Below are 21,358 nucleotides of genomic sequence, written 5' to 3'. Positions count from 1 at the left end.
TGCCACAACACACATATTTTTGCACCAGAGGATTCGCCTTCCTACTTAATCCCAGCTAGGGGCATGGGATAAATGCATTTTGGTTTCCATTTAAAGGTGAATGCATCAACTTCACACTTTCTGAAACAATCCATGAACCAAGACGCCGTTACCCTTTGATAATGCGGTTTTCCAATTAAACAACATTTACAAAATATGCATCTATTAGAGGAAAGGGGGCGTAAAAGTGAAGATATTCCTGAAAATAACATACACAGATGCATTTGGTACGGGGAAATAGCTTGCAAAACTGTGTACACGTGTTAAACCTGCATACAAAAAATGGGTTTGATAGGAGAAATTTGCAGTAAAATGCCGATGAAATGTGAAGAATGGACTAGAAGTGTTACGGAAATTACTGGGGGGGGCACATCTTTAAAGTTAAATATTACAAATATTATACCTGAATGTATCCTTTCAACTTGACAGCTCAGGGAAGTTAGCTTTAAAAATATAAAATCATCTCCTTTCCCAGTTTCCTCCATTCCAAAGCTTTTTTCCCCTTGAAAAAGGACTCCAGGAAGTTCCTAGAGGTGACAATTGCTGGGCTCATTGTTAGCCAAGGGAAGCCAAATCTCATCACCTGACTCGCCTCAGGCTCCAGACATGCAAAGGAAGTTCTATTGTATTTTTGGGTGGTGGGTACTTAAGACATATTTGTCTATGCTGATCTTATACCTGAGTCTTGCCCTGCCATGTCTGCTTATGCTAATCTTGTACCAAGGACTTGTCTGGACATGTTTGCCAGGGTAAACCCCTCCCCTTTTGTGACATGTCAGTGATGTAGCAATGATGCTGTACGAACTGTATTCTGGGATATGGTGGGAAAGTTTTAAAAGTCTTTGTCACCCCTGAGCAGCCTCACACCTAGATTTTTCCGTAACACTGACTAAACTGCTTCTGGCGCAATGGGACACCGTGATGGAAACCAGAGCATATGGAAATGTCGTTTACCTTCCCACCACAGCGATACCTACAGTGGTGCCCCGCAAGACGAATGCCTTGCAAGACGGAAAACCCGCTAGACGAAAGGGTTTTCCGTTTTTGAGTTGCTTCGCAAGACGAATTTCCCTATGGTCTTGCTAGTCTTGCGGTTTCCCCCCCGCTCCCCCCCCTTTTCTAAGCAGCTAAGCCGCTAAGCCTTTAATAGCCGCTAAGCCGCTAAACCGCTAATAGCGCTAATCCGCTAAGCCGCTAATAGGGTTGCTTCACAAGACGAAAAAACCGCTAGACAAAGAGAATTGCGGAACGGATTCTTTTCGTCTTGTGAGGCACCACTATATTTATCTACTTGCACTGGCGTGCTTTCGAACTGCTAGGTTGGCAGGAGCTGAGACAGAGCATTGGGAGCTCACTCCGGTGCGCGGATTTGAACCACCGACCTTCCAATCGGCAAGCCCAAGCGTCTCAGTGGTTTACACCACAGGGCCACATGCACTGATGTCATGTGATTTATTGCTGACCTGCTGCTGGCTCCCACTCCTGATGAAAGGCTCTGCCTCTCCACCCAATAATCCATTAGGCTGTGCCTCATGATGGAAAACTCACAAGGATCCACCCCATGACCAGTTCAAACTGTTGCTGTCTCTACCCACGGATCGTCCCACCTCCTCCCCCAGGCTCCTTCACCTCACTGAACTGAAAATTTTAGAATCACAAATTGGCAACTATATTATATGGACATGAGTGAATTCAGTGACTGAATGATAACAACATTTAGTTCCAAGCAAGTTCTGTGGCTTGCCAATTAAGTTATGCTAATTAAAATATCTTCGTTATGTTTACAGATTTTGTTCTGCTTACGATGTCTGAGTTTTCACAGACTTGGAGGAATTATTTGGCAGTCAGAGCTGGCTAGCTCCAGAGGGCGGCAAGATACTGAGTCCCTAAAATGGCCAAAGTAAGAATGGTGGGAACTAAAATTATGGAAGCAGAATAAAGTAAGAAAAGTGCAAAATATGCTTCGTTTATACACCTTAACTGGCAGTTACAGAAGTTGAAAACTCCTATAGTTGGTGGGCCAGGCACATACATAATCACACATCTTTAACACACGAGTGATTTTCCATGGAAACAGAGTCATATACTTTACCAGTAAGTCTACTCATTTCATCTTCTACTTTCTCCATAGATTTTACCCCAATGTTTGTGGAAAACTCTCCAACACCCTTTATCTGTCCTGACTGTGCAGAATGCAAAAAAAAAGTTCAGCAGAACTAACGCTCATCTTTAATTACACACCGAGTCTTATAGCTATTCGGAGCAACAAACTTCAAAATGCAATTGCGCCCCTGCAAATTAGCAATTATGAAAGTTGCAAAATGAATGGCTAACCCTTTTGCACCTTAATTATTTATAAACGTATTTTTCTGTACTGCCATATCATGGCAGGGGGGCGGGGGAGCAGTGTGTAACAATTTGTAAAAACAGTACCGATAAACATTAAAGTGGCTGTCTGAGATTAAATATTTGCAAGGACATTTTCTCCTCTGCTTTGATCTCTGTGCAACACATCTTGCTGCAGTAGAAGGAGTTGCACACTTAGTACAATATCAAAGCCCTTCATCCCCTCAGTTGGTCAGGTGGGACCTTGAAGCCTGGATAAAATCCAGCTGCAGGGTTTCCCAGCCCTGCTTCATAGGAAAACTTTGATTTGGCTGGTATTGCACAGTCCACTTTTAATCTCACTTTAATTACAGAGCTGTCAAATGCCTGGCTTAATCTGGTTCTCACTGAGGTAAGCCTTGGGGGTGTTTTGCCTCTGCCTGCAGGTTCAGCAGTCAAGAGCAAGGACCAGGCATGTCTTGCCAGCTGAACCAAGCACATTCTGTTATACTTGCAAAAGTTACATAAATATCCCTTTGCTTCAAAGCACCCTCTCTTCTACGGTTCAAAGTTTGCCCCCAGTCCTGGTATTTGATAAGCTCTTTACTTGAATTCAGAAAATTGCTGAGACTCTTTGTTCGGATGGTACATGATTGTGAGTACAGTGGTACCTTGGTTGTCGAACTTAATCCGTTCCGGGAGTCTGTTCGACTCCCAGAACTGTTTGAAAACCAAGGCGCGGTTTCTGATTAGCTGCAGGAGCTTCCTGCACTCAATCGGAAGCCACGTCAGATGTTCAGCTTCTAAAGAACATTCGAAAACCGGAACACTTACCGTATTTTTCGCTCTATAACACGCACCCGACCATAACACGCACGTAGTTTTTAGAGGAGGAAAATCCGTAGGCATGCCACCCATAGGCATTTCCTCCATAACACGCACAGACATTTCCCCTTACTTTCTAGGTGGAAAAAAGTGAGTGTTATGGTGCAAAAAATACGGTACTTTCAGGTTTTCGACGTTCGGGAACCAAAACGTACATGTACCAAGGCATTTGAGAACCAAGGTACAACTGTATTTCTTTGTTCACTGGTGTAGAAGCAGCAGCAATCTCCATCTTAGTCTGTGAACCACTAAACCAGTCTGACAATAGCAGATACTGTTGGACTTTGACGGGGCAGGGGATAGGCTTTAGTAGACATTCGATTAGTCATAGAGTAGACCCAATGGACCTGACTAACTAGGGCCCATTGTTTTCAATGGCTCTTCTCTGGGGGCCCAAAGCAGCCTCCCCTCTGAGTTTCTGCATCTCAGCCATTTAGCTGCATCTCAACAAGATAATTCAGCATCACCAGGGTTGTAAAGACTGCAGAGAGAATAATTGGGCGCACTCTTCCCACCTTGGATCAAATCTATGCTTCCAGGTGCCATAAGAAAGCTGCACAGATAGTGCAGGATAGTGCGCACCCCGGAAATGTTCTCTTTCAGCTTCTGCCTTCTGGAAGAAGGTATAGGGTTATAAAGACTAGGACTAGCCGCCTGAGAAACAGTTTCTATTCAAATGCAATTTTGGTTCTAAACACAGTGTAAGGTGGTTTCTATGGGAGTATATTGTATTTAATTATGGGGTATCAGAGTTTTTAGGGTGCTAAGCAGGCTGGGATAGCTGGGGCAGCAGGCTTGTTGGTTTCTGATGTAGATTTTTTCAATTTCATTGTTCTGCATGGGACAATGACAATAAAGATTATTGTATCGTACTGTGTTGTAAAGGCAGTGGGAATAGCCTGGGACAGGTTGTGGGCTGAGTCCACATGAGCAGGGATGGCCTGAGATGTTTTGGCACCTGAGGCAAAATGCCCTGCCATCACCCTCATAATGGGGTGGGGGGCCACACTATGAAAAGGCTTCCTGAGGCGAAGTCCTTGTGAAGTCTCCTTGCCACCTGGCAGTGAGGCTTTGCAAGGGCTTTTCCTGAAGGAGAAGACCTGGTTGAATCTCCCTTTTCCTTCCCTTAAAGAAAAGGCCTTGCAAAGCCTTGCCACCCCACTGGGGTGCAAAGCTGTGCACTGCAGCGCCTCCTTATGCCGGGACTCTTGGCGAGAGTGGGGTATCTGCAAGGCTTTGCCTCTGGTCTCTCTCCACCCCTAGGGGCAAGGGAGGGGGGACCAGCAAGTAATGCTGTGTTCTTTTGCTGCTGCCAAAGCCTGGGTTACTGCAGCTTCTGTACTTATGCAGGAAGAACCGGATGCACAAATATAGGATGAGGGACACCTGGTTTCTAGCAGTATGTGTGAAAAGGATCTACGGGTCTTGGTGGACCACAAGCTTAACATGAGTCAACAGTGTGATGCAGCAGCAAAAAAAGCTAATGCTGTTCTAGGGTGCGTCAACAGAAGCGTACAGATCAAGGAAAGTAATAAAGGTAAAGGTAAAGGTACCCCTGCCTGTACGGGCCAGTCTTGACAGACTCTAGGATTGTGTGCCCATCTCACTCAAGAGGCGGGGGGCCAGCGCTGTCCGGAGACACTTCCGGGTCACGTGGCCAGCGTGACATCGCTGCTCTGGCGAGCCAGAGCCGCACACGGAAACGCCGTTTACCTTCCCGCTAGTAAGCGGTCCCTATTGATCTACTTGCACCCGGGAGTGCTTTCGAACTGCTAGGTTGGCAGGCGCTGGGACCGAAAGACGGGAGCGCACCCCGCCGCGGGGATTCGAACCGCCGACCTTTCGATCGGCAAGCCCTAGGCGCTGAGGCTTTTACCCACAGCGCCACCCGCGTCCCTTAAGGAAAGTAATAGTACCACTCTATTTTGCCTTGGTCAGACCACAGTTGGAATACTGTGTCCAGTTCAGGGTGCCACAATTTAAGAAGGATATTGACAAGCTGGAATGTGTGCAGAGGAGGGTAACCAAGATGATCAGGGGTCTGGAAACCAAGCCTTATGAGGAACTGTTGAAAGATATGTTTAGCCTGGAAAAGAGGAGGCTGAGAGGAGATATTGATAGCCATCTTCAAACACCTCAAGGGCTGTCACATGGAAGAGGAAATAAGCTTGTTTTCTCTTGCTCTGGACGGCAGGACTCAAAACAATGGCTTCAAATTTGCAACCACATTATTGAAATCTGGTTATTGTCACAGAAAAATATGAACCACCCTGAGATCTAGGGGTATTGGGTGGTCTACTACTACTACTATACTTCTGCTTGCAAAAGTTCCTACTGATCTTATAGAAGAGTTACTGTATGCAGGCTTCCATGGACAGAATAGCATGCATAACTTCTGACAAGGATCACGGTCTGATTATGCCACAAATAACCAAAAATGTTCTTTTATCTGCCACTAATATGCTCTGATTTACTTCTTGGATCCAGATCTCCGTGTCTCTGCCAAACCTAATAGATTTCAAGTCATTAAGTGAGATATTTAAGTGGCTGGCAATAATCCTAATAATTTTCTGCTCAGCTGCACAGTAGAAAAACTTCTTCTTTACAGCCAAGACTTTGCTCCATATGTTCTCATTTAGAGGTCCACAGGTGACAGTTCCTGACATCTGCAAACATTATGTGCAACTAGACAAACAAAGTTCTTCTTGTTTGTGCAGACTGCTCCCCGGCTCTTGCGTCAGTGACCATGTTCCTCTAAACCGCTTTATCTCCTGCTCTGTGTAAGAGTCTCATACTTATTCCTAGAGCCGCAAGCTATAATTGGCTTTACTGATAAATTTACTGGATGCTTTAATCAAACAATGGTAAATCTTATTTGACTGGGCTGAGACTTAATGGACCCATTTTAAACTGCCTTTAGCTATATGTTTCTAAGTGCCCTATTTTATCAGGGAAAGAACAGGGAAATATTAAAGATGGCTTTTCTTACTAGTAAGTACCTTTTTGTTTACCTTCTTTATTAAAGTTCGGTGGGGTTTTAAAAAATGAATAACATTATAGAAAATTTTTAAAATAAAGTAACTTTCGGCGTATTCATCACATTTCTCCAGTTCCTAGAACAGCCACAAGCTGAGCTTTTGGCACATTTTATTTGAATGTCATCAGCCAGTTACAGGGAGGAATAAAATAACATGTGTGCGTGTGCGTGCGTGTGCGTGCGTAATTGATCACACATTGCCCATGGCAATGCCCCTCAAATATTTTACTGGGGGACCCAAAGGCCCTCAGCCCCTAGGAGTTGGCTCCTACAGCCGATTAATAGTTCATAGGTTAATCAACCAACAATTCTTTAACTTGCTAACAGTGCTATGCATTCCAGAAGCCATTTAGCATATCTTGTGCAGTAGATACAGCAACATACTGAAGGCCGCAGGCTGGGAATCTGTATGTGACCACAACTTTGAGCTGCCCTCAAAGACTGTTCCAAAGCTGTATTTCAGGCAGAATGCTACTGCTTGCCTCTTAATGGGTGTAGTGAGTAGTGCAGGAGTTGGTACCTGGAATTTTGGATTCAAATCTGTATGCTGATTCTTACTTTTAAAGCCTTAGGCTTGCTACTGAACATGATAGCGAAATGAAGCCTTCCTCTTCAAAGTCTCTATCTAATGGGGCAAGGATGCTGACTCCATGTTTGGGTTTGAAAGATGCCCAGAAACCTCTGGCTGCCCACAGTTGGAAAGAATGCTGAGTTATAGAGGGACCTGTGGTCTTACTGAGGATGAAAGTTCCTGTGTTTAGGCAGGCTCCCAAAAGACCATTCAGTGTCATGGAAACCTTTGAAGAGGGAAAAATGTGCTCAGCTTTGCTTACTAAATATGTATGTCTCGCTTTGTTACAGTAGGTAATACACAGCTGAGGACCATATAGCAATCTTCTGGCACTTGGTTTTATCCTCAAAATCTTAAGTACTTGCTATATTGGTGGTTAGGATGGAAGGAATTCCCCCTCTCAGGACAAAATTGCGGGATATTGTGGGAAAGTTCTGTTCTTCCCCTTCAGCAATGCGGTAGTGGCACAGGCCACAGGCCTGCAGCCCATTTTCAAAATGTATTCTTTGCTCATTTAGCAGCACTTCTGGAGAAGGAAGTCCTGGCTTCTGCTGCCTGGGCCTGTGGTTCAGTATAATCTGAAAAACATGGTCCTTACAAACAGGAGATCCCATACCCTTAGTGCTAGGGCCTGAATAGCTCTTCTGAGGCATTTTTGCTTTAGAATTCTATCAACGTTACCATTAACCGTATGAAAGATGTTTCCGTATAACTCATCCTTTTCTTCCCCACCAGTGCTCTCCCATGCTGATGGTTTATAGCCAGAGCTGCACATACGCCCACAATTCTGTACAAGTACTGAAAAAATTGATACAGTGGTACCTCGGGTTACATACGCTTCAGGTTACAGACTCCGCTAACCCAGAAATAGTGCTTCAGGTTAAGAACTTTGCTTCAGGATGAGAACAGAAATCATGCTCCAGCGGTGCAGCGGCAGCAGGAGGCCCCATTAGCTATAATAATAATAATAATAATAATAATAATAATAATAATAATATATTATTTATACCCCGCCCATCTGGCTGGGCCTCCCCAGCCACTCTGGGCGGCTTCCATAGAAACCAAAAATACAGTAAAATATCACACGCTAAAAACTTCCCTAAACAGGGCTGCCTTAAGATGTCTTCTGAATGTCAGGTAGTTGTTTATCGCTTTGACATCTGCTGGAAGGGCGTTCCACAGGGCGGGCGCCACTACCGAGAAGGCCCTCTGCCTGGTTCCCTGTAGCTTTGCTTCTCGCAATGAGGGAACCGCCAGAAGGCCCTCGGCGCTGGACCTCAGCGTCCGGGCAGAATGATGGGGGTGGAGACGCTCCTTCAGGTATACTGGACCGAGGCCGTTTAGGGCTTTAAAGGTCAGCACCAACACTTTGAATTGTGCTCGGAAACATACTGGGAGCCAATGTAGGTCTTTCAAGACCGGTGTTATATGGTCTCGGCGGCCGCCCCCAGTCACCAGTCTAGCTGCCGCATTCTGGATTAGTTGTAGTTTCCGAGTCACCTTCAAAGCTAAAGTGGTGCTTCAGGTTAAGAACAGTTTCAGGTTAAGTAAGGACCTCCGGAACGAGGTACTTAACCCGAGGTACCACTGTCCGTGATTTCACTTGCAAAGAATAATCACTTTTAAAAGTTAAGGCAGGTTTCTAGTCCTAGGGGGTGCAAAGCATGTAGGCAATGTGCGGTGAAATCTTCTGAAGGTGGAGGTTGTAAAAATAAGGGCTGCATAGGCACAGTGGCAGAGGAAGAGGAGTGCGGGGAGAGCACTGGCAGCGCGATCTCAGTGGGGTGCCATCACGGCTGCCCCCCTGCCCGTGCTGGACACCATGGCCCTGCAGGCAGCATGCTGCGCCCCTGTGGGCAGCGTACCATGCCCCCAGGACGCGTGCCACTGCATAGGCACCCCATATTTAAAGCACTTTAAATCTCATTAGGTAAAGGGACCCCTGGCCGACTCTGGGGTTGCGGCGCTCATCTCGCTTTATTGGCCGAGGGAGCCGGCGTACAGCTTCCAGGTCATGTGGCCAGCATGACTAAGCCACTTGTGGTGAACCAGAGCAGCGCACGGAAACGCCGTTTACCTTCCTGCTGGAGCGGTACCTATTGATCTACTTGCACTTTGACATGCTTTTGAACTGCTAGGTTGGCAGGAGCAGGGACCGAGCGACGGGAGCTCACCCCGTCACGGGGATTCAAACCACCAACCTTCTGATCGGCAAGTCCTAGGCTCTGTGGTTTAACCCACAGTGCCAACCGCGTCCCTTAAATCTCATTACTTCCCTCCCAAAAAGAGTAATTCTGGGAACTGTAGTCTACACTTCACAGAGCTACAATTGCCAGCACCCTTAAGGAACTCTAGTTCTCACGAAACCTTGTGAGGAGGAAGTACGGTGCTTTAAATATGTATTGCGTATGAAGTCAAGATTTCCGGAGGCCAGGAGCTCCATTCAAGTACACAACAAAGCAGGCCTAGTTAATTAATGTTAGGAACCTGGAGCTGAACAGTTATCACAGCTGGGTGATATAAACGCACAGAAGGCACAGGTGAAGCATTTGCACACCCACAGAGAGGAGCCACCAGCCTTCTCAGACCCAGGAACACCTGAACAGATTTTTCTCAAGGGAATGTGGCCCATGACTTCGGCTAAACATTAGGAAGTTCTGTAAGAGCTATTAGGGCAGTGGAACGGACTCCCTTGGGAGGTTGGGGACTCTCCTTCCTTGGAGGGTTTTAAGCAGAGGTTGCATGGTCAGCGGTCATGGACGATCTGGTTGAGATTCCTGCACTGCAGAGAGTTGGACTAGATAACCCTTCCAAGTCTATGATTCTATGAGAGGAGAGAGGTTAGAGAGTGGAAGAGAGAGTTGACCATCCTTTGTGGACCATCTTACTATACCAGATAGACACGGGTGGCGCTGTGGTCTAAAGCACCGAGCCTCTTGGGCTTGCCGATCAGAAGGTCAGCGGTTCGAATCCCCCTGACAAGAGTGAGCTCCCGTTGCTCTGTCCCAGCTCCTGCCAACCTAGCAGTTCGAAAGCACACCAGTGCAAGTAGATAATTAAGTATCGCTGTGGCGGGAAGGTAAACTGCGCTTCCATGCGCTCTGGTTTCCATCATGGTGTTCCGTGTGCCAGAAGCGGTTTAGTCATGCTGGCCGCATGACCCTGAAAGCTGTCTGTGGACAAACACCAGCTCCCTTGGCCTGAAAAGCGAAATGAGTGCCGCAACTCCCTAGTCGCCTTTGACTGGACTTTACAGGGGGCCCTTTACATTTTTACTTTTTACCAGACAGAAAGAATCAACAAGCAATGGTCTCACCGCACACTAATTTTTGGCCAGTTTCATCTCAAAAAATTAAAGAGTTGGCCTTTGAACATGTTAAATCTTCTCTTACCTCTAAAAAAAAATCCAAAATGGTGCCCCAACGCTGGGGAGGGAAAGGAACTGCAACATGGACTCCTCAACACATGACCACGGACCTCTGCAGGTGGTGACAGAAAGTCATACTGCAATGGCAACAAGAGTTTTCCTTAATTTCAATTCATTAAATCTAGCACGTGGGGGGGGGCACTTTATCTAATTATGTAATTCAGTATTTGAACTATTGGTATTAATAATTGTACAATAAACTGATGTTGTTATAATGAGGCTATTATTGGATTGCAACTGAAACCTAATAAAAAAAATATTATTACAATAGTTTCCCTTAATTTCGGTAGAGGGCTTAATTTAAATGGGAACTGCTAATCCTGGAATGGCAAGCACTGGTTTCCCAACGGAGATTCACTTCTGAGTAACAATGCCTGACTATGGCCCCATGTTCTCTGAAGCTCCATAATCTTAAAAACAAGTTTATGTTTTAACATATGTGGATTGGGAGCTAAGGGAGAAGAACCACCAAAGGTTTGAAAATATAAGAGCAGAAACATTCCGTTGAATTAAAAACACCAACTTTTATTGTTTACAATGTCTTTAATGTAGTTTCTTGCAAAAAAATAAGTCACCAAGCCACAGCAATGCTAATTTATCAAATGCTGCTCTGTGGAGCAATTTCTCCCCCTGCCCCCTTGCTATGAACATATTTTAAAGGCACTTTCGTCAAAACCGTTGAAGCTGAGAGCGCTAAAACGTATTCTCAGGTAATTCAATGTGGTTTCTATGACATCCCCCCCCCAATCTTCACACAAAGAGACAAAAACACACAGCAAAGCTATTTATGATGTGCAACTTAAAAGTTGCTTGCATAGTACGAATGTGCCCACTCCCCCTAACGACATCCTGGACCAGATTTGGAGAGGGTTTTTTAATGCCTTCCAAAGTCCAGTGAAGCCATAGAGAGATGGCAATTTATTCTGAGAGTTAAAGGCAGTGTGAAAGGGGTGTGCGCATGCTCTGCCCAATTTTACCATGGTTTAATTTTTTTTGGTGTGTGTGCCTCTATCACCCCCCAAACCCCAAAAAACTGACCTGAGCAGGTAGAACAGTGGGACAAAAAGAATATGTGCATCCGCTGTGGGAAGCGAAGTGTTTCGCAAACAACATGCTTTAGTTTCCCCCCACACGTATCCTGTGAGAACAGGATACTGCACTAGATGAACCACTGGTCTGATCCAGCACGATCCTTCTTATGTGCTTAATATTTAAGTCTCTTAAAAACTATTGTGTCTCCAGCTTGCAATATGTAACCTACATACCGGATTTCTGAGGAAGAAAGACTAGAAATTTCCAGAAAGAGCAATTTTATTTCTGGAGGGTGGGCATTCCAGTAGCTCTCGCAGAGCTAAAAGACGGGTTATTTCAACAACAGGCACAGGTTGGTTGTTGGTTTTTTTAGTTTCCTTAACTACTGGATACATTAAAATAATAGGGAGGCACTATTCTCCATAACTGTTCTTTAAAAAAACAACCCACCATACTGAAGCATACAGCTGGGTTCCAAGGGCTGTTCACATATTACTTGGAAAGTGAATTATTTCTTCCTCATAAACTATACCACATTCACACCATACATTTAAAATAGCATCATACCTCTTTAACAGACATGGACTGGGAACTGTAGTTTTGTCAAGGGTGCTGGCCTCACAGAGCTAGTTTCCCCAAACCCTTGAACTACAGTCAGCCTGGATAGTTCAGTTTGGTTAGAGCGTGGTTCTGATGACGCCAAGGTTGCAGGTTCGATCCCCGTATGGGAGAGCTGTGGACTTGCATCACAGGGGGTCGGACAAGATTATCCTCGGAGTCCCTTCCAACTCTCTACAATTCTGTGATACAGTTCTTGGGGTTCTCCCTGTCTGTTCAAGTAGTATAATGGTGCTTTGAATGTATGGTGCGGTTGCAAATGTCCTGGGTATATATGGGTGCACTGCCCCACCACTGCAAGGAAAAAGTATGTCTGAGCTAGACTGTGGTGCTACTGTGTGCATTTCAATACTCATGCTTCCCTAACTGACCCCAGCCCACTCATTTCTTCTGGGGCTGCTTGATATCAGGGTTCAGGGAAAAGCTCCATGCAAATATACAGCACAGTATGGATTCCTCCCCAAATACTTAGGTGAAAGGGTTGTAGAACAACCCAAGTCAATTACTATAGCAAGATGTATACCCACTATAAGAAATACCTGAACAGACCCATTGGTTCAAAATGCACCTAACATTTGATTGACTTAAAAAATAATAATCCCTGGTTACTTCTCAATTAAGGCACGTTCCAGAGTGTTTGCAGTCAACTTCAAACACAAGTGAGCATATTTAAAACGAGAGGAAGACATACACTTCCAATTACAGATATATAGTTGTTCTGCCCTCTTCCCACACACCCAATAGTAAAAGGCTAAGCATTTGGCTCAGTATGTTGAAATAAATAAAGAAGTTAAACCCAACATGTATGAATGAAAGACACACACACACACACACATTACCAGCTAAATAAAAAAGGGCTCAATTCTTCCCTCCCCCTTAATTATCCAATTAGAATAAGTCAAAACCTCTTCAAGTTAGGAAACTCAGGACCTGTTTGAACAACATTCTCCACAGAACAGGGTTGTACCCTCCTTTCCTCAACTCTTCTCACTGTGAAGAGAAATTAATGACTACGCATGAGATCCCCTCAGAGATATTTAATCTTTAAAAAAGATTCTCTCAAATGATCAGGGGGATCCTGCTCTTGAGTAAAGGCAAGGTTGCCTGGTTTAGATATTCACTTCTTTTTGTGATTTACAGAGTGAGAGAGAAGCCATGGAGATTTGGGGTGAGGGAGGAGAGAAGTCCATAATATTTTCCTTCCAGCTATTTTGGACTACAACTTCCATCAGCCGTGGCCAGCAAACTATGGTTGCTGTTCCTCACATGGCTGAATAGCCTCAGTGCAAGAGGGAGAAGCGTGGTGGATGACTGCAGAACAGAGGATCTGTCTCCAAGCACAGGCAAGTTGGCTTTGCAGAAGAGAATTCCACCAGCATATTTTCTTTCCCCAGCAGCAGAACTTATAGTGACAGCAGCAGATCTCCATCTCAGTTTGTCTAGGACTAGACCATTTGTGGGTAGCTTTCCTTTGGCAACAAAGCTGAGGAAGTGGAGTGGAAAAGTCCAAAGGTTACAAGAGGGCAGGAAAGCAGGTTAAGTGCCCCATCCTTTTAAAACTAGGTTGGACGTGAGGAACAGTGAGTATTCCAGCGGCGACTGCTGCTGTTGCCCGAGGAGATACTGGGAGATTGCTGAGGAACGTGGAAACCGCTTGCCAATTATACTTCATGCATCTGATGAAGCTCTCCACAAGAAGCTTATTGGCATAATAAAAATTGTTCGCCTTTATAAGGTGTCGCAAGTCTCTGCCTTGTTTATGCTTCTATATACAAGGCATAAAATGAGGTGAATTGACTTATGTGCCTCCACAGAAATAGGAGGCTGTGCAGCAGAAAGCTGAAGTTAAAGCCCATCCTCATTCATTTATGGAGTCCTAAGAAGGTCCTGTGAATGGTTTTGAGCATGCCTGATGCTATAAACACAGATTCTGACATTCTGGAAGAAGTTCCCTCCCGACTCTACGAGCCTATGATTCTAAATTTTGTAACCTAACAGCACTGCAATCATGTCACCTCTCCACACAGACAGCACAGAGAGGGCAGGGAGAAAACACAACATCTAAACAGGACCTGAGTTTCAAAGGCATCCAGATGGATATTTTGAGAATTCACAAAAATATTTTAGGAGATGTCTTTATCTCAAGCAATATACTAAAAAGGCCACTTTTTTAAGGAGCACACCAACATCACAAGGATGGTTTATACAAATCAAAGTGCACAAACCCCCTTTTTAAAGGTAAAGGTACCCCTGCCCGTATGGGCCAGTCTTGACAGACTCTGGGGTTGTGCGCCCATCTCACTCTAGAGGCCGGGGGCCAGCGCTGTTCGCAGACACTTCCGGGTCACGTGGCCAGCGTGACATCGCTGCTCTGGCGAGCCAGAGCCGCACACGGAAACGCCGTTTACCTTCCTGTTGGTAAGCGGTCCCTATTTATCTACTTGCACCCAGGAGTGCTTTTGAACTGCTAGGTTGGCAGGCGCTGGGACCGAGCAGCGGGAGCGCACCCTGCCGCGGGGATTCGAACCGCCGACCTTTCGATCGGCAAGCCCTAGGCGCTGAGGCTTTTACCCACAGCGCCACCCGCGTCCCTAAAACCCCCTTTTTAGTCTGGTTTAAATGTGACTTTGCCTGCAGCTTGTATTGATGGTGTTAACATGCTATTAGGTTTTATATACAACCCCCTGCAAACTTTTCAATAACATGTTGCAAAAATTAAAAACAGCGAATTTCACGTTTTAACATACAACACTGCAAGAAAAAAAGTAATTTTTTTGTTTGACATTTATACAGTATTTAGTCCTTAGAATAGTAAACGTATCTGACAAAATTTTTTTTTTTTAAAAGAGAGGCTACCTTATGAACCCAGAATTACAGACCTTTTGCCATTCCTCAGTGAGAAACAGATTGCATTGTAACAGTAAAAAAGGAATATGAAATTCAGCATACACGCATAAGGCAATCAAGAAATGGTTCTTATGCAAGTCATTCCAAACCCCCCAATGTCAAGGACTTACAGGCATCATTGACAATGACACTTTGTAGGCCCACTTACCTCAAGCAAGGGAGTTATATCACAAGTCAATGGTTCATCCACTGATACATACTACAGAGGCAGCCTAGGCCCAAGCTGCATAGTGCAGCCAATTCCCCCCTCCTAAAGAGTGGCAAATTCCTACTCACTGCTTAATAAGGTGCTTTCATATAGAGTTTCTGTTTATTTAGTGAACCCCAGGTCCTTAGTCTATCTATTGCTGCGCCTTCCCTGAAATCCAACTATTTGCATAGGTGCCGCTGCCTTACAAATGGAAATGGGCTTCGTTGGCTTGCAAAATCTTTGGCTGCACTGCACACACTGCTACTCTGTGTGCTTCTAGAGCCAAGCCCATACCGCAAACTGTTGCCTGAATGTTGCCTGACCTTCCAATACACAAGGTAGTGCTCCTCAGGCTTTGTGAAGCACTTACCTTGAGCAATACCTGGCCCATTCATTCAAGTGTGGCAGTAGTTTGGCAGTGATCAAGAAGAGGCTGAGTGTGCTGACAAGAGGAATGCTAACACTACACACAGATGGACTGACTCAGGTGAGCAAGTGAATTTTTAACAGGGCAAAATGCACGCGGCATGCTTTTTGTGTGTCCATGGGCCACATTTCATATGTTTGGCCCCGAGTCTCAAGCTTGCATTCTGCCCCTCTACCTCTTTCCCTCACTGCAGGGAGAAAGCATTGCATGATCTCCGGACTATAGCATGCGTATTTCAACTTGGGATCTCTCTAACCATTCAGTTTTCCCCAAGACAGAAGGAGAACTTCAAGATCAACTTCAAGGAGGCTAGAAAGATCCATTTGGATTCAAACAAATACTGTGCAGTCCAGTTCACCGTGCTTTTTCCCTGTGGTGGACAGAAACCCACGTCAAACAGATAACTGGGTTGAGAACTTTGCTCTCAGAGTCAGAGCCTAAATATTTTTGTCACGCAAAGACATTTTTCAGGAAAAAGAGACCCAAGATATTAAAATTCCCTCTGCCAGCAGAACAGAATCGAAGCCCCCCCCCCTGATAATCCTATTTCTCTTCCCTCTTTTTTCTTTTTAGGTGTTTCAATACCTATGAAGACAAGAACAATCCTGTCTGCAAGAATGGGGAGCTGTATCAAAAGAGGGAGGTAAACTCAAAAGCAATTTTAGCAGCATTTTTCAGTCCTTCATACGGTAACCACAAGCACTGAATTTTCATAAACATTGCCCAATTTTAAAATTGAATGGGGGGAAATGACCCATAATTGCATAATACACCATCCATTTTAAAGCAGAAGTATTTCCCAAGTTTGTGCTACTGCTATTTATAGTGGAGAACATTGCAGTAAGCAATGGGCACCGTCCACGATGCAACTCTCTTGCGCAAGCCCCACTGAGGCACAGAGGAACCACATGAATGGATGGATGGTGCCTTCAGGCAGCTTTCAGACCTTCTTATGGGGCTAGCACAGCAAAACTTCCCAGTGGATTTTGCCCATATGTCACTACTATTCCCTGAAAAATTGACATATTTACGAACTCCTACAAACAGTTCTAAACTTTAAAAGAGAGACACACATAGCAAGAGTTTTGAGATTAAAATTCTTAATTGTCCACTGAAAGGCCTCAGAATGGCAAAAATAAGGCATCCTTTTTTTTCATGTTGATTGTAATAAAACAGCAGGGATAAAATTCTGATAGGATGAGCAGCCCCTATTTAGGGTTCTCCAAGTCTTCTGTTGCACCTCTGGCATGCTAGCTCTTTGGTGATCCTATATCCACTGTGATTTTTGTATACAATGGGAATTTCTCAGTTCTTTCTACTGTGTATTTCAGAGTGTTTAAGCCATCAGAGTTCATCGTCTCCTTTGTGTGAGCAATTTTGTTGAACCTGCAAGAACAAGAGAGATTCACTGTTGGGAAATCTCCATTTGCAAATAGAACCTTCTTTTGCCTCCTCAAAAGGGTATTCGGGCTAATACGAAGAGAACAAAATATTTTATGTCCCAAATGCTCAAACCTAACATAAACATTTGTGCTGATATCACACAGAAATCTAGGAGACGGTATTTTATTGAACCAGCTAATAGTTTCAAGATGCGGCGCAAGCTTTCAAGTTTCACAAGGAAGAGTTAGGACTCAGGGATGGAAAGGGGCATAAAACAATCTCTTGCTTTTCCATTTGGCTTAGAGCCGAGAAGCCAGAGTAAACACGATGGCAGGGAGCAGACTTTTCCACCCGTGTGCCTGCTTCATTCACATCTAAAAGAGGAGGAGTAGTTTCGCTTTCTTACATCAAAAGGGTGTGCAGGTAGACAACAGAACCCTCACCCCAAATTACTTCCTTGTGAACTATCAGTTCAAGCATCTTTCTCTCCCAAGCTCAGCTCCGATGCTGAGGTGGAGCTGGGCTAGAGAGGAAAATATTCGAACTGCTGAGCAGAGGGAGAGGGAGATAGAGAATGGCAGGGTTATTTACCCCTCACCTGTACACTCTTTCCGTTGTAAAAAGACAGCCCCCTCACCTTGCTCCCCCCAGCAACCAATTCTAAGTATGAGCAGGCCATACAAGTCACTTCACTGTTAGACATTCACCGTATTTTTCGCTCTATAGGACGCACCTTTTCCCTCCTAAAAAGCAAGGGGAAATGTGTGTGCGTCCTATGGAGCGAATGCAGGGGGGAGGCAGGCGGGAAAAGCCCCCAAGAGCCGCACACAAGCTCCGTGTGCTCTTGCAGGCTTTTCCCCAGGAGGGAGAAGGGACTGACTGGCCACGTCAGTCCCTTCTCCCTCCTCGTAGAAAAGCCCGCAGGAACTGTGCGCTCCTTAAAGGGTGCGTGGCTCCTGTGGGCTTTTGCGGGAGATGGGGGAATTCCCCCACCTCCCGCAAAAGCAGGAAGAAGGTCTGGGAGCAGCACACAGGCTGCCTGCAGCCTGTCCGCTGCTCCCAGAGCTGGGGGGGGGGGAAATCATTCCCCCCCTTGATTTCCCCCTCTGAAAACTAGGTGCGCCCTATGGCCAGGTGCACCCTATGGAGCGAAAGATACGGTAAATTAAAGAAAAGGAGAGCCAGCAAAATGGGGACGTGTTGTATCCAATGGTACCCTTCATGCTGACGGAAAGCTCCTTTCACCCAGTCACGGCTACCATTTTCAGAAATCAAGGTAGGCAATTTTTATTTTTTTGTGAATTCCTGCCCCCTGTGAGCCTCCAAGGTCTGCTTTGAAGGAACTTCCTGAACAGTATGGGAGCTTGCAAGGGGGGAAATTGGAGGAAATCACCTCCCACTGAAGGAAGCCTTGCTAGATCATAAAGCCCGCTAGCAGCATGAGAGAGACCACTGGCTGCCACCCAATACCACCGTTTGAAGATGTTTGTACACAATGCAATGAAGAAGGACCTACCTCTGTGGGTTGGGCTCATTTTTGTTGTCTCTCGAATGGCGAATCATCCGACATTTCCCAATTGCAGCATCTGGGCGGGAGATTCTCATGCCTTTGAAAACAATCCTGCAAAAGGCACACAAATAGAGAGGCTTGTTGTTACATAAAAGCACGGCCATGCTTTAAACCAGGAATGGGATGGGAAGCATGTGGTCCTCCAGATGTTGTTGAACACCCCTGGTATAGCCAGTATGGCTAATGGTCAAGAGTACTATAAAGTCCAACATCATACAAATGGCCACAGTTTCCTCATCCCTGCCTAAAAGATGCCCATGGAACAAAACATAAGTCCAGCTGAAAGTAGTTTTTCAAATGAAAGGGAAATAATGTTATCACTTATTTCGCTTTAAGTTTATAGTACACTTATCTCATTATTATCTATAGCACAGTAATTAATGCGATACCCCTAGGTAAGTCACTTTCACAAGTATATATAGATATACAAATGAGATATATAGATCAGTGTTTACTCTGTCTACATGATGGTTCAATCCCTGTGAATTCTGATGGCACTACCTCACTGTATTGGGCTGAAGGCTGATCCAGAAAGAAGTCAATATCTTCTTAAAAATGCAAATTCTAATGTAACTTTCCCCAGTCATAATTAGTAATCCAAGAGATATTTGGCAGCTGCAGCATCAGGAAATACAGATTAAGTGCCAAGACTCTTGGAAGGCTTCCACAACAATTTTTGTTCAACAAACTGTTCTCTGCCTGTCCCCTGCTCCATAATGCTATGTCCTTTATGTTCTCAAAACTCTTCCCAGACCAGGCCCCATGGATTTTGGAAACTGCCTCTCCCTAGTCAGGCCCTGCTTTATATTCCAACTCCGTATAAGGTTGAGAATTGTTGTGCCTAGGAAGTAGGGCCTTGATATCTGTTGCAGAAATGTTGTGGCTATTATCTCCTTCTGGTAGGCATAGAGTTATGTTGCCACACACACACTAAAGGCTCCTGCCATGCTAACAAAACTGTGGTTTCCAAGTCATAAGCAGTATTACTGTTTATTCCACATTAGTCAGACACTGCCTGTGTAGACACTATACCTTTAAAACACATTTGAAGCACAGTCATACCTCGGGTCGAAGTAGCTTGCGGGTAACTATCTTTGGGTTGCGCGCTGCGGCGACCCGGAAGTAACGGAGTGCGTTATTTCCGGGTTTCGCCGTTTGCGCATGCGCAGACGGTCAAAATGACGTCATGCACATGTGCAGAAGCAGCGAGTCGCGACCTGTGCATGCGCAGAAGCACGGACATGGGTTGCGTTCGCTTCTGGATGTGAACAAGGCTTCGGAACGGATCCTGTTCTCATCCAGAGGTACCACTGTACTCCCCACCTCAAAGAATTCTGGGTACTGTAGTTTACTCCTCAGAGAGTCACAGTTCCCAGCGACCCTTCACAAAACACAGTGCCCAGAATTCTTTGAGAGGCAAAGTGTGCTTCGGATGTGTGTACACAGTCACCGTCCGGGGCACTGTGTTTAGTTTGTGTACTGCTGTTTAGGAAGTGGTAAAAACAGTTCAACTATGGAACCGTTTCCAAAAGGAATTGGGGGCTTTCTTCCTTTAAGCAAGAGTCCGGATGCTTTTGCTCTGGGTTGCCTACAAGCCTCCATGCCTGCCCCCCAACTCTTACAGTTCAGCCTGGCTTTTAGTCTGTACAACCCATTTCATTTGACTTTTAGTTTTGTTGGACGATTTTTCCCAATTCCCCAACGTTTGTGCTTACATTGTGTTTTTCAGCTATGGGCGTGAGGGGGGTAGAAGTGGCACTAACTAAATAAATAATTGTCAAGAGCTGTTTACCTTCTCATGTCAAGAACGGCTCACCTTAAGGAGCACTGAAATAAGAAGTAGCTGAAAACATGTCTTCAGCCTAGCAATAAAGGGCTTGAGGGCTGAAAAGCAGGTTTCTGAGCAACAGGGGAAACGGGAAAGGAGGTACTCTTGGTCTTGTAACTCTGCTTTTAACTTTTAACAGAGTTAACATTTGGCTTAACGTTTAGCATCACGGCCCTCTGCCATTACTGGAACGCCCGTTCTTTAAATGAAATGAAAATATACAAGAAGGATACTTCTGAGCATGATCAGAGTTCCTTTGGCTTCTGACAGTTCCAACATCCTGTGCTCAGCACACTTAGAATTAAAAGAGTAGGAAGTCTGGCCAGGGTTCCCAGAGCCCCAGTACCTTTATTTTGAGAAAACGAAACAGTGAATTCATTTCCTTTGACAGTATTCTTAAAACACCATCTACATTTTTTAAAAAAGCATTTAAGACTTAGGCATCTTAAATTCCCATACTGTTGCGGCAAGAGTATCGTTAGCCCAGAAATGGAAATAAGAAGAAATTCCGACGAAAGAAGAATGGCAGACGAAATTAATGGACTATGCAGAATTGGACAAAATGACAGGAAGGATTCGAAACCTGCGGGACCAGAGATTTACAGAAGATTGGAAGAAGTATATGAATTATTTGAAGAGCAACTGTAACCAACAAATTACGCTAGTAGGACTACAAGAAGTTTTGTAAGGAGAAATATACGAAGTGTTACAAAGTAGAAAAAGACAGGGATATTGGTTATGAGTTTGAAATGTAATAGGGAAGATAAGAAATGTATACTGAGAGATTAGATTGGGAAATTTTCAGACAGGATGGATGGAAGTCAAAAATTTGAATAAGATGTAAAAGTATGTTTAATTACTGTTGAAAATGATATGTTAAAAAAAACACTAATAAAAAATTATATCTTAAAAAAATAAATAAATTCCCATACTGTTGTGCCTGCAATCCATACTCCCCACTTTTTCTACTCCACCGAAGACATGGACATCCTGGCATTACTATGTAAAGACTTCCTGGAACTTCCAAAAGACTAGGAACATACTTCCCTACAGTACTAGTGAAGAGGAAGCAAGCTTTCAAAGAGCCTGAATGGAAACACTTGGCTGCCAAAGGCTTGA

General features: G+C 44.8%; 1 protein-coding gene across 1 annotated transcript in view; it reads right to left on the bottom strand.

The window, feature by feature from the left end:
* Window positions 1-15,993: 15,993 nt before the first annotated feature.
* The window catches only part of B4GALT1 (beta-1,4-galactosyltransferase 1), a 47,068-nt gene continuing 41,703 nt past the window's right edge, over window positions 15,994-21,358 (bottom strand). The window contains exons 5-6 of the mRNA XM_053370525.1: window positions 18,358-18,462; window positions 15,994-16,844 (exon numbers count right to left, since the gene is read on the bottom strand). Of these exons, the coding sequence (XP_053226500.1) occupies window positions 16,709-16,844; window positions 18,358-18,462 (241 nt within the window). The 3' untranslated portion in view covers window positions 15,994-16,708. The remainder of the gene's footprint in view (window positions 16,845-18,357; window positions 18,463-21,358) is intronic.

This window comes from Podarcis raffonei, chromosome 17, assembly GCF_027172205.1.
Source record: "Podarcis raffonei isolate rPodRaf1 chromosome 17, rPodRaf1.pri, whole genome shotgun sequence".
Taxonomy (NCBI): Eukaryota; Metazoa; Chordata; class Lepidosauria; order Squamata; family Lacertidae; genus Podarcis; species Podarcis raffonei.
The sequence above is the reverse complement of the archived record's forward strand: the minus strand, read 5'-3'. Positions and strand labels throughout refer to the sequence as shown.